The 13026-nt window shown below is 47.9% G+C and overlaps 2 protein-coding genes and 1 long non-coding RNA gene across 7 annotated transcripts in view; 2 read left to right on the top strand and 1 right to left on the bottom strand.

Annotated features, from left to right (window-relative positions):
* Nucleotides 1-2149: 2149 nt before the first annotated feature.
* Nucleotides 2150-3398, bottom strand: LOC117893610. Its single transcript, XM_034800287.1, has 4 exons — nucleotides 3381-3398; nucleotides 3134-3314; nucleotides 2385-3067; nucleotides 2150-2302 (listed from the first exon to the last, which is right to left on the bottom strand). Exons 1-4 carry the CDS (start codon nucleotides 3396-3398, stop codon nucleotides 2150-2152), a joined length of 1035 nt encoding a protein of 344 aa, XP_034656178.1.
* A 451-nt stretch (nucleotides 3399-3849) lies between these two features.
* On the top strand, nucleotides 3850-11461 carry LOC117894627. The gene is made up of 2 exons (XR_004648883.1): nucleotides 3850-3910; nucleotides 11383-11461. It is a non-coding gene; the product is annotated as an uncharacterized LOC117894627 (long non-coding RNA).
* A 219-nt stretch (nucleotides 11462-11680) lies between these two features.
* LOC117894616 (Down syndrome cell adhesion molecule-like protein Dscam2) overlaps nucleotides 11681-13026 on the top strand; it is a 30836-nt gene continuing 29490 nt past the window's right edge. For 2 of the 5 annotated variants that reach the window (XM_034801774.1, XM_034801773.1), the window contains exon 1: nucleotides 11682-11945. In XM_034801774.1, the coding sequence (XP_034657665.1) occupies nucleotides 11894-11945 (52 nt within the window). In that variant the 5' untranslated portion in view covers nucleotides 11682-11893. Of the gene's footprint in view, nucleotides 11946-13026 lie in introns of all 5 variants that reach the window. The other 3 variants (XM_034801772.1, XM_034801770.1, XM_034801775.1) reach the window with 2 other exon arrangements.

The raw sequence follows: 13026 nt of genomic DNA, 5'->3' as shown, positions 1-13026 counted from the left end.
GAGAGCAAATATCCGGCAGAGACTAGCACTAATGTTGTTGGCTCTTTGCCTTCCTTTTTTTTGCCTTGTTCTTTATTAAATGAAATGCAAGCTTAATTGAAAAACGCTGACTTTGCGGAGTTCCTCTTGCAGGAGATGCTCTCTCTCTCTCTAGGGTCCTCCTCTGCGTCTATGTTTTCCTGTTGCTGCTCGTGTAGCCTGTTGCAATTTTAATTAAACAAAGAGCGTAAAATGTTTAACCATTTCATTCATGGACTCTCTCTCTCTCTCTCTCTCTCTCTGTCGCTCTGTTTGGATTCCTCTTTGCTGGCTCTGTGTGTGTGTGTGTCGGCTCCCAATTGTCTTTGGCACGTAAATTTTCTTTGCCAACAAGCACGAAATTGTTTGTCCCTCCGATACGGCATGGACCCAGGACCCAGGACCCAGACCCAGACCCAAACCTCGACTGCTGTCCCTTTGGCGCTGCTCAACAAATTAATTGTCTGTTTTTCACATAAACTTTTTCGGTGCCCGGCCACGGCTTGAGGTCCTGCGGTGCTCCCTGTCCCCCCATGCCTGGCTGTCCAATTTGCAGCGCTCTGTTTGTTGCGTAAATTGCGGCAGTTCTTGGCGCTCTTTATTTGTTCACTGATATCTTCTCCTTGCCGCCACTCCAGTTTCACTACCGCCTTTCGTTTAGCTCATTTGCTGCACATCAGTGGGAGCGGCAGCAGCTTCCGTTGTCACAGCGCCCAACGCCCAACGCCCCACGCCCACTTTTGTCATAATTCAAATGTAATTTTGCTGGTTGCCAGGACACAAGCTATCCCTCTTGTTCCTGCTATCTTTTACACTCCACGACCGTCTCTGTCGCTCCCCTGTCGCTCATAATTATTTTTTGATTAAAGATTCCAGCCACTTGCCGACGCCTGGCAAGAAAATTCTTCTGAATCTCATTTTAGATGCGAGCAAACTTTAAAAATATTATTAAGAATATTAAGCGATGGCTGCTGCTGCTGCTGCTCGTAGGAAAAACATAGCAGAACCCCATCGGACCTTTGCTTTTAATTTAAGCTTAGAGTGGAGTACGCCCCTCAATCCTGCCGCCCCGCCGCTGCTGGCTGCTCCATTTTATGAGCTCTCTCTGCTCTTCACTGCTTTATGATTTCATTTTGCTGTGGATGAGTTTTCATCTCCATCTCCAGTTGATTTATTGGCATTTATTTCAGCACAACTTTAAGCTGTGGGGAGAAACTCACTCCAGCAGAGGAGAGTGACTGTTGGCCGAGCTGTGGAAATGCAATTAAAATAACGAAAAGTGGAAAATGCAATAAACACTTTTCGCATTGCCAATCCAATCAAATCGTGGAGAACCAGTTGGCAAATTAACAGAATTAACTCATCGTTGCCATGCATCGACAACATATGACAAAATGTCACACACTCGAATGCAATTCAAGCCAAAAACGTATCGAAATCTGAACTGATACACAGACATTATGTATACATAGCCGGCCATGTGCCTGCGGCATGACTACAAGTTGTGCGCTGGAGTTGCCCTCCGAGTTGTAGGCGATTTGCATTTTAAAATAATGACAGCATAAAAAACTAGTTAAAAGTTGACAACAATGAAATGTCAAACTTTTTTTGTGTCTTTCTGTTTAAGGCAACTCCCGTGCCCTGTCTGTTGACGCCTTTTTACCCCTTTTGGCCCAAAACAATAACAGCAGAACATTTTTCTAAAATTTCATGTCTCCCGCTCCGCCCTTCTGCCAGCCCAAGCTATTTGCAATTTAACTTTTTCCCCACACACACACACACACACACACACACAGATTTGTGAAAAGGCAAAAGAGCGGGTGGGGCATGGCACGGGGTGGTGCTAAAGGTATACTAAAAACAGTGGCACGTAGAGCTTTAGTTTTTAGTTGGCTTTTATTAACTTTTGTCTCAGGTTGTGTCCCTTTGCTGTGTGCTGCACAATTACTGAGATTTGACACTAAGACTGTGACAGGCAACAGCAAGAAGGGATTTACGTTGGCCAATTTGAACGTTTCAACTCAAATTTCACAAGCAAACAACTTAAAAATAAACAAGAGAAGCCCTCAAAGGGGACACTCTCCCACTCTGCACTTTCTTCTGCTCAATTGAGTCGAGGCTTCGTGGCACGTTAGTAGATTGCTTCCGGGGCGCTGCATGGATGTTGCATGTTGTCTGCCTTGCCAGCTTCACCGTGCGACGCAACGTGTCCGTTGTACAGTAGATCGATGAGCCGCACGATGCTCATTAGCTGCTTCCCATTGGTGGTCTCGTCATCCATGTCCTTTAGCACCAATTTTCCATAGTCTGCTTGCGAAATGATTGTAAATATCAAGAGGGTAGGGGCTATGTGGCCATAGGCTTACCAACATAACCAACACGGGAGTGGGCGTGAGTTTGTATCGCAAGCTTTTGATTTCTTGGACGGCTGTGGCAAGGCCCAGCTTCAGGGGGCCAGCAGCGGCATAGTTTTGGCACTGCTGGGTGCTCAGCAGGCGATGCGTGAGGAGCAGCACGCCATTCAAGCGCTTCGCATCTAGGAGTGACCTTGTCTGCCACTTGGGCACTATGACGCCCCAATCGGCTGGGTGTCTGGTGGGGCCGACTTCGATCTTGCCGTAGGCGAGCCACGTGTAGTTGATGGGCGCATCGTAGTACGGCGGCAGGGGCAGCACCGGCCCCTCGAACAGCACCGCGAGCACGAAGTCAAAGCGAATGCATCGCCGCCCATTGCTGCGACGGTCCACGGCCAATATCTGGTGCATGAAGGGCACGCCGCGGCAGTGGTGCGCCCTGTAGCTCAGGTCGTAGGATTTTATGCGGCCAATGCTGGCGATGGTCTGCTGCAGCTCCTGCTTCAGCAGCAGGTTCATGCACGAGGCGTTCAGCATGTTGCCAAAGAAGAATGGATGCTCAATGTCGGGCTGACGCAGCTGCACAGTGCGTTGCTGCTGATCGAAGCTGGGGGCCAGTGCAGTGGGCAAACGGATGGGCAGAAACACCTCAAAGTGCACTGGCAGCAGCAGGGATATTTCGTCCACACAGGAAGCTGCAGTTGGGGCGCACATTAGTGGGGCGATACGAACACGTGGCAGGAGGAGGGAGCACTACATACCCGTACTCTGCAGTTCGCTGAGATAATCCTTGAAAACGTGATCGTCTGCCTGCATCTGAGCCGTGATGGCGTCGCCTATCATTTTCGCATCTCGCATAAACACCTCAAGCCGGCCAGTGTCGGTCTTCAGGCTCGCAACGAAAGTCGTGAGGTCTGCAAAGATTTTCTTCGGATCTAGCTTCTGCAATTATCAGAAAATTGTTAGACAGTTTCGTGCAAGCGTCTGCAGAGTCGTGTGTTTACTTACTGTTTTATTCTCAGTCATAATTAAGCGAGAAAGCGCACTGATAAACTCAATTACAAATTCACAAATTCACATTTGATGTGCAGTTCTGTAAAGCGTTTCTCATGCGGCTTATGCAGTGTTGTGTAACGTGCATCTCTCTTTTATCTGTATATACCGCAAAAAAATCATATTGGAATATTAGCATTGGCTCACCCCAAAATAATTACACCTTGCACCGCCGATCAGCGGCTTACTCAACGCAAGTGGGTGGGCCGTTAGGTGGTGCTGTGAATGAAACGCGAATGGAATCCAATTTACTATAAATTTTACTACGCTCCTGTTGCCATCGCACGACGCTTCTGCGCAGTGGGGCACAGCATCCACCAGGATGCAGGATGGATGGCATTGGTATCCATGTTGCCAGCGAAACATGAACGAACATGCACAAATGCTGGGGGACAGCGCAATCAGAATTCAGTTGCTGTTCGACGTTCCTCGTTGTCGGTTGTTCTCGCTCTCCCTCTTCTTCCTTTTTGCCGAGAAGTGTAATTGTAAGTGTGCCAGACAGACAGACACAGAGAGAGAGAGAGAGAGAGCAAGAGAGTGGAGTGAGTGTGGAGGCAGAGAGAGAGACTAAAAAGAGCGGCAGTGTGACAGAGAGCAAAGACCAAAAGAACCGTTATCAATAGCAACGCAAAGAGAGCGCGCCGTCGCAGTATTGTTGTTGTCTCTGTCTTTTTGGGCTTGCAGTTCGTTCGCGTTGTGTACGAAAGAGCATGCAAAGGCGGCGAAAGTGCAATAGCAACAAGAGAAGTTAGCGGCAAAGAACGTGCGTGTGCCGTATAAATAACAGTACTTGTACATAGATATATTTCTGTTATATATCCATGGATATTTGTGCGTGTGTGTGTGTGTGTTTGTGTGTTGAGTGTGCCGGCTCCGTGAAATTCCGCCAAGTATGCAACAAGGCTATAAGCAATTTTTACGCTGATAATGCTGTGTTGTCCCTAATGAAAGGTGCCGTCCCGTGCCGTGCCTCGTACTCGTACTCACCCCATTTTGGAGGTACTTCCCTGCTCGTTGCATGCGCGCAAATTGAAAATAAATTGAATTGCAACAACGTGCTAAAATCATGACAAAGCAACAACAACAACAGCAAGAACTTTGTTTTTAAGGTTTCTTTTCTAGCTCTTCCCTGCACATTTTTGTTGTTTTTGTTGTTTTTGTTGTACACCTAAAACGGTAAAAGTGCCCGCGTGCGAGTGCCGAGCAAATTGCATGCAAATTTGTTTTAGTTGATGAGCAGATAGTCGTCTCGAGATACTTGTAATAAAGTGAAGTGTTTTTGGGGAGTGCTGGGAGCGTTTTTGGGAGTGTTTACAGGCTTGAAATTGGTTTTGGGCGGAAGTAGTTGGGTGCAGTGGGAGGAGGAGCGGGAGTTGCTTGAGTTTATCTATTTATTATGAATTAAATTTGCTGTTTAGATTAGCATGAATATCCCAGCGAAAGTTGACTAAACCTTTTCCTCAGATTTCCCTGCCACGCTTAAAGATCTTCCCCCCAAAATCCACTTAAAATATTGTTCTTTGAGCCAGCAAAGTGCCATATGGCCTTTGCCTTTGCCTTTGCCTTCGCTTCTCATCAATAAGGCATATGCAGCAGCAGCAGCAGCTCGACATATCCCCGACATCGGGGTAACCTCCGCTTTCTTAAGTGCCTCTCAGCTTTCATGCCCAACCCCAAATTGAGGGCATGGCCAACCCGTTTTTAGCAGCAGCTTCAGCTGAAGATACATTTAGCAACGCATTCACGTAGCAGCCTGACAGGACGAGGACGAGGACGAGGACGAGCACATCCTGCCTGCTGGCGACACTCTCTCAACCTTTGCTGCTAATTGCCGCTTAATTGTTTGACATTTTTTCCAAGCCTCCCTGCTCAGTGGGGGGTCAGGGGGCAAATGGCATTTATTTATACATTTCTTTTGTGTGTCCTTTATGCAGGCAATTAGCAGCGAAGAGCTTGAGCAGCAGCAAAGTTCGTGTGCTCATAAATGTGTGTGTGGGGTGTGTGTGTGTGTGTGTGTACACCTTGCTGAAGACCGGCCGGCTAATGCAGCAGCAGCATCAGCAGAGAGGTAGAGACAAAGAGAAAGAGAGTGTGAGGCAGAGAGGCCTATTGATTTTATGAACGAAACTGCAGCTATCCCCTGAGAGAGAGAGAGCGAGCGGGCTGCAACTATTTTTGGCCAACGCTGCCTGCTGCCCGCCGCCATGACAAACTATAAATCTGTCTGTGCCGGCAATATACTCGTGCGGCCACACATGCAGATACACACAGGAATACGAATACGAATGCGAAATACTCATGCCACGGCCACTACTACTAGATGTGGCTTATAGTGCAGCTGCAGCAGCAGCAGCCACAGTTGTTGTTGCTGTTGCTGTTGTGGCTGCTGCACACACAAAATTTATTGATTGCCGCAGACCCACACACACAACACACACAACGCACACACTCGTACGTATGTACGTGGCATGTGTCGCATGTTGAGGCTGATGTCTGTTGCTGATGTGTAGTAAAAATCTCTCGTATTTCATGCGTTTTACAGCGGAAGTGACCAGCATCCACACAGCCATGCAGCGAGCTGCAGACACATGGATACATATACCATATACCCCCTCCCCCTGCTCACTGTGTGTGTGTGTGTGTGTGCGTAGTAGTTGTAGTAATTGTAGTTTCTGCCATTTTGCCGGCACAACGCAGTTTTGCTTTATTTAAATTTTCGGTCATCGTCACGCTCTCTCTCTCTCTCGCACTCGCTCTCTCCTTGTCTCTCTTTTGGGTTGAGGGCAGGCCCACTACATTTCTCGTGCTGCTGCAACAGCTGCCCGCAGTGCGTATACGCAATATTTTGGCTTGCTTCTACGCTGCGCTGCGCTGCGTGTGCGCAATCTGGCAGCCAAATTGTGAAGCTCCTAAGGGCAGGCTGCTGCTGACATTAATTAGAAGCCAGGAAGAATGAAAGCAGGAACAAGTTTCACTTTTCTCCAGCACACTCTGCCCCCGCCCCAAACCCCAATCAGCCACACTGATCCATCATTTTCCACAAAAGTCACGTACAAAATGTTTGCCTCACAAAGCAAAAGGAAGGCAAAAAGGAAAGGGAAGGGCAAAAGCCAAAGGAAAGTTTCCCAGCCACTTTAACCCAGAGAGAAAAGAGGGAATGATATCAGGCAGGGGGGTGGGAGGGAGGCAGGGAGGATGTAGGTTAAAGTTTTTCCTGTAACAAATTAAGAAATCACACACACACACACACACACATACACTTGCAACGGAGCCTCGCAATGGAGGCGCCTCGAAAATATGCAAGCAAAAATTGTTTGCCAAAAGTTGAGAAATGATATTCTGGGGGGTCTGGGGCTGCGGCTTATATTTTATTTATACTTAAATGACACGAGAGCCGAGCTCTACGATCTGCCTGCCTGCTGCCTGTCTGCCGTTCTGCTTTATGTTTGCTTTTGCTTTTGCTTTTGATTGGCGTGCGACATTTTAAGCGCGCCTCGAAGCGCCTCGATCCCCGAGCTCCCAATCCCTGACTGACTTGGCATTTAAAATTATTGCTGCGGGTCGTCGACTGCTGCTCATGATTGATGTGCCGCTGCCGCTGCCGTTGGGTTAACAATCTTGTTGGATTTATGGCAAAACACGCGAGCATAAGGCATAGGCCCAAGCACGAGGGATTGGCAGCTGGAAGATACATTGAACATAGCAAATACAATTAAAACAAAGACTTTCAGAGAGACTTCCTCACATTCTGCTCTCTCTTCCATTATCCCAGTATCGTTGCAGCTTTCAGTCGCTTTTTCCCCATTGTTTTCCCAAAGAATTTCAGCAGTTTCTGCCTCTGCCGTTCTCAGACTTTTTTCGGAACTAACTTTTAGTACGTTTTTCAGCAATTTTCCATTGTTTTTGCAGCCCACCCTCTGGTGTACTATTACTGGTATATATTTTACTTAACCCAATACTTCCCTCGTTAGTCATAGAGACGAGGCGAAGGAAACAAAGGACCAGTAAAGCGTGGCATAGTAACAGGCACAGGAAAAATCACTGAGCAACAGCAAAAGCAGCCAAAACGTGTTGGCATCAGCTGCAAATGGGGGAAAAGTTTATGACTTTAGACCCATTTTGTGTACATCCCCGCGCGGCGTACCTAGGAAGAGAGTGGGAGGAAGGGTGCGGGTGAGGCTCTCTCTCGGTTGAACTCAATTTTTTTGCAGTGAATCAGAGCGACGTGGACTTACCTTGGAGCCGGGCCGCAGCTGGAAAGTGCTCCTGCCTCCTCCTTCTCTGCCTGCCTCCTGCTGCTGTGGAGGGGTCCTGCCCCCGAGCTTGTGCTCTGCTCTGCTCCGTGTCTGCTTGGCTGCTGTTTTTAAATGATTTTTATGTGCACTTCAGAGGCAAGAGGGCACGAGGCAGAGGCACGAGGCACAGGCACTACCTCTGCCACCCTTTCTCTACCCTGTTTTCCCCCTCCTTACATATATTTTTATGCATATAATTTCTTGCACAATTTTGTAGCTCTGGCTTTTCATTTCACAGTTTGTTATGCATTTTCCCCACTGGAATGCCAGTGCTTTCCGCCGCTTTCTGTTGTTTGTTTGTTTGTTGCTTCATGCTTTCGGTTTATTGATTTTCTCTCTACTATTTTTTACATTCATTTCTATTTTCATTTGTGTCTGCCTGCCGCTGTTTGTTTGCGGCCAGCCGGTCGGCCAGTGTTACAATGCATCAGACGACAGCCGACAGCCGACAACCTTCTGGACCACTCTGCCACTCGTCCACTCTGCGACTCTCCATAGTCCACTGTCCTCTGTCTACCCCCCGCACACCCCTGTGTGCCTGTGCCTCTGCCTGTCTCTGTTTCTCTGCTTGCCTGAGCCCCTTTTGTTTTGCCAGCCGAGATTCCCATGCAGTCCGTGGTTCTGGTCCTTTGCATTCTATTGATTTTTTGTGGCAGGAGCAGCGGCAGCGGCAGCCGTACCCAGAGATGCTGTAAAAAGTCATTAGCGAGAGGGTCTGCCTCTGTGTGGGGTCTCCACGGTCTCTCGAGTGCATAATGGCACAATTTAAATACGGCTACGCCATGTGAATGAACCGTGAACTATGACCGCAGCGGCAGCAGCAGCAGGAGCAACAGCAGCAGCTCCACCGCTTAAAGCCGTGATGCAACTTCATCTCCCACTCTTCATTTCCTCTCTTTCTCGTAAAGCTTAGATCCAATTTGTAGCCTACTTTTATGGGCATTAACCTCTGCCCATTTGTCGCACACATGTTTATCTGTCTGTCGTTTTTTTTTCTATTTACTCACGCGAAAACAATAAGCTAAAAGCCATTTGATTTTGATTTATTGACGCACGTACAACAGAAGCGACAGTTGGGCTGGGGGCTGGGGCGCTCGAGTGGCATGCAACAAGCGAAACAGATGCCGCAGACATGATAGAAATCGATGGCATAATGATTATCTATTAAAATAAATCACGTATTTGGCAGACACGATGGCTGCTGCTGCCATACGGCGGAGGCTGCCGTTGCTTGAGCAGTCAGACCCAAGAGCAAACACGGACACAGCCACGGACACAGCCACGGACACAGACACGGACACGGACACGGACCTGGCCAAGCGATTGAAGTCTATAAATTGCACTTGTCTTGGCCTTGTCTGCTCCATTCTCCTTCTCTCTTTTGCGCCACATGTGCGCTTGGCGCTGTAGAGGCGTTGCCTGGGGCAGGCTTTAATGCATTTTCCATGGCACAAATTGTCACAGGCGACGGCAGGGGGCGGACACCCCGAGGCAGACACTGCGCTAAGTGTAATACAAATAAATCGAAGCTGACTTCAAGTGTGTAAGCCTTTGGCAAAGACTCAACCATTCATAAAGGAAACATAAGGCAAATGGCGGGGCAGAAGTCGCAGCTCAAAGTAGAGTTTCCGCTTTGATCAGCAGACCACTTCGGATGGATTTCAAGGAAGAGTTTAAGCGGGCATTAGCTGGCTTTTAGATGTTTAAATTTTGGTTGCTTTCGGTGGAGGTTTTGCCAGTAAAATGGAAGGACAGGCTCTAGCTGCAGTGGAATATTATTTAAGTTAAATTTAGACCCATTTTAATGCTTGTTTCCTTGCTGCAACTTTCTGTGGGTTTTCTTTTTGGGTACACAATTCTGTGTGCTTCACTTTCTGTGTGCCGCAGTTGGGGCGAAAAATCAGCTTAAGCCTGCAATTTTGATACATTTTTCTGTTGGCTGTCGTCGCACTTTTCGACTAATTGCCAGCAATTTAGCAAACGTTGTCAGTGCAATGCGGCGTATGCGTAATATATGTGCATGTTCTTGGCTTTCTTTTGCTCTGTGCTGCTGCTGCTCTCAGTCTTCTCTGACTCCCTGTCTTCCCCCTCATCTCACACTCTGTCTCCTGTCCATCTCTCACTCTCGGTGCCTCCTGCCTGCCTTTGTGTGCGTCTCTGTTTCCTTTCTCTCTCTCTTTTGTTTGCTGCCAGTGTTGCCCATTGCGCACATTTGCCGCATAATTGCCAAGTCATGATTTTTTACGGGGACACAGAGAAGCAGGCAACAACAAAAAAAAAGGAGCCCCGAGTTGGAGTAGAACCACTGGCGGGGGGGAGCATTCAGAGCAGAAGAAAATACAACAAGTAACGAAGAAAATAAACGAAGCATTCCCCATGCCCTACCCCCCACCCTGCTGCCTGTTTCCAACAGTTTTGCTGATGATATTCGCACTGGGCATAATTTCCATGTTGCTTAAGCGGCATTTTGTTACCATTCCCCCCTGCAGTCCCTACCATTCCTCCCTACCATTGCCTGACTGCCATTCCCTTTTCGACTCTCTACTTTATCGTTATTGACAGTTTTATACGCTTCCTTTTTTATCTCTCGTTCTCTCGTTCTCGTTCTCTTGCGTTTTTTTCGGTATCGAGTTCCTGTGTCCCTTTTGCATAGTTTCAAGTTTCGTGCCGCATTTTTGTTTTCTTTGCCCGTTTCCTTTTTCCCCCCTCTTTTTGTGTATTGCTTTTATTCGTTTTTTACAATGTCCAGAAGTTTACCTTGGGGACCACTGCGCCGCTTGGCTGCCCCAAAGAGTGGGAAAAGGGCATGCCAGGGGGGCACTGTTGGGAGATATGCGTGCAGGCACACGTGTTTTAGCATATTTTTGTCATATTTTGCAACCAGCAGATCTGAGGCTTTGCTGTGGCTCAGTCTGCGACTCCATCTACAGCTTCAGCTCCAGCTCCAGCTCAGTGCTCCCCCACCAACTCTACACTCTTCAGCAGATGAGGATGTCAGCACTTCAGTTGGCAAACTTATGGCGCTCCAATTTCGCGCTGATGCATAATTTTCCCTCTCACTGGCAGCATAAAAATGCGCTCAAAGGGGCGGCAAAAGCCCCGAAACCAGGAAGAAAATGCCAGCACACAGCTATAGGGAGAGACTTCAAAGAGGGGGGAGGGAGACTACAAGAGGGGAAGAGAGATTTGTACACTCGGAAAAAGCAAAGTTTGATATGTTTTGTGAGCAAGTTTTGAGTTGAATTTTGCGAGCTAAAAATTACTGAAAATTTCACAAGTTTCATGGGAGTTTCAGCTCCGACTGCTCGCTGATTTTTCCTTGTGCATTTTCGCTCTTTAATCTCTTTCTCTCTAGCTACACCCCCAGCCTCAAACGCTTGTACTTGGGGCACACGCCTTGTGGCACTGACTTGACATGATTAATATACCCGCTGACATGGGAATCGTCAAGTGAAATCAAAAGGAAAAAAAGGGAGCACCAGCAACAAAAGCTTTAAAAAACAAGCACAAAAAACGAAGAAAAAACTCCATGAAAAATAGGTTCTTGGCTCAGGGAACTTCTGCTTTGGCTGCTCTTAACGATTGCCAGAGATTTACTAGAGAGAATTATGTATCTTGCCCCTAAAACTAATTCACAATTTTCACGTTTTGTATTTTTGCAGGCACATTAAAATCCGCTCGCTCGCAGCTCGCATCGAATTCAAAATTCTAATTTGCGCGGCCACGTCGTAATGCGGAAAATAAATAAACAGCGAATATAACCAGAGGCGTAACGAGCGCCAAAAGCAACAACAGCAAAGGCAACAGCCAGAAGTAACAGTAAAAGCAACAACAGCGACAGCGACTGCAAAACAAAACGGGAAACCATTAACATTTTGCACAGCTTCAATCACGGCAGCAGCAGCAGCAGCAGCAGCAGCAGCAGCAGCAGCAGCAGCAGCAGAAGACACACACATGAGCGTGAGAGCGGGAGAGTAAAAGAGCGGGACAGACGACAGCACGCGTGAGTGCTTGTGTGAGTGAGCAAGCAACAAAGTAAAGCAACGCAGAAAAAAGCGTGAAAAGAGAGAGAACAAAAAAAGAGAAAACAAAACCAAACAAATCAAAGCGAAATTCGGCATTTAAAATCCCAGACATAAAAAATGTAATGGAAAGCATTAGTGCGCATAAAAAATGGATTTACATAGCCTTTTTAAGGCCGTCCTGATCCTGTATGTCATACGAGGTGAGTATTAGTCCACACACAAAAAAACACTCCCCCCAAGCACTTTGCCCCTGCCCCTAATCGATGAAAATGATTTGAATTTGGCAACAAATGGCTGGCACTCTCCACCCCCCTCCCTCGTAAGATATGCAATTAAATGTTGAGCCAAAGGAACAGCAGCGCAGGGGGGGTGTGCAGTGTGGGGCACATTGAAAAGCGAAAAGCATTTCAATTAGCGCTGAGGCTGATGCCTGATGTTGCCAGCGTCAGTGATGTTGCTGAAGCCTGATGTTGCTGCTGTTAATGAGGGACGCGCCTCCAACTTTTTGCAGGCAGACAAAGCAGTGCAGGGAGAAGAGCGTGCGGAGGGGAGCGAGTGGAAGTTTGTGCCATAAAACTGAATTATTGAAAAGCACACGTTTCACTTTTGTTGCGGCCTCAAAGAAACGAAGTCAACAGCAAAAAGTTGCACATGCCCAGACAGGGGGACAGGAAGGGGGAGCTGGCAGCCGCATTTGTGAAACTTTCTGCCACTGGCGTGGCTCGACACTTCGGGGCACACACAAAAGAGCTTGCAGCAAAGGACACAGAGAGCCACACACACGCGACGCACTTTGGCAGAAGGCGAAGTGCAGACGGAAGACGCGCACCAGGAAGGATCAAATGTTAATTGCAGTTTTCGAGCCATAATTAGAGATCCTCATTGTCTAATGTGTCACGGCATTTAGCAAGCGAGAGCCAGCCCAGACACGGTGCCAGCGGCCACGACCCGCTAAACAAATGCACAAGTGGCCGCGGAGGGGATGAAAGAAATATTTGCACAAATATCTTGGGCACAAGGCGCGGAGGAGAGCCAGGAGCGGAATGGGCGTAACAGAGGGGCGGCAAAACGTGGCTCAGATGTGGGAAAAGATATTTGCTTGGATTTTGCAGCCTTAAATGGAGTTTTAGCTGTAAGCCAGAGTTCCAGTCACGCTGCCAGCAGTTAGCTCAAAGAAAAACCTTTGCAAAGATCTTCGCAGCATGCTCTGGACTTCCCTTTACCCACCAGAATCCGCTCCTGTGTGCGCGCTGCTGTGTGCCCGTCCCCGTCCCCGCTTCA

This window comes from Drosophila subobscura, chromosome J (assembly GCF_008121235.1).
Source record: "Drosophila subobscura isolate 14011-0131.10 chromosome J, UCBerk_Dsub_1.0, whole genome shotgun sequence".
NCBI lineage: Eukaryota > Metazoa > Arthropoda > Insecta > Diptera > Drosophilidae > Drosophila > Drosophila subobscura.
Note: the sequence above shows the minus strand (reverse complement) of the source record. Positions and strands in the feature narration are given on the sequence as shown.

Coding starts and splice junctions, on each gene's coding strand:
- LOC117893610 (XM_034800287.1), bottom strand. Junction 3,068..3,133: donor CAGCGAACTGCAGAGTACGG/GTATGTAGTGCT, acceptor CCCCAACTGCAG/CTTCCTGTGTGGACGAAATA. Junction 2,303..2,384: donor CTCCCGTGTTGGTTATGTTG/GTAAGCCTATGG, acceptor TTGGTGCTAAAG/GACATGGATGACGAGACCAC.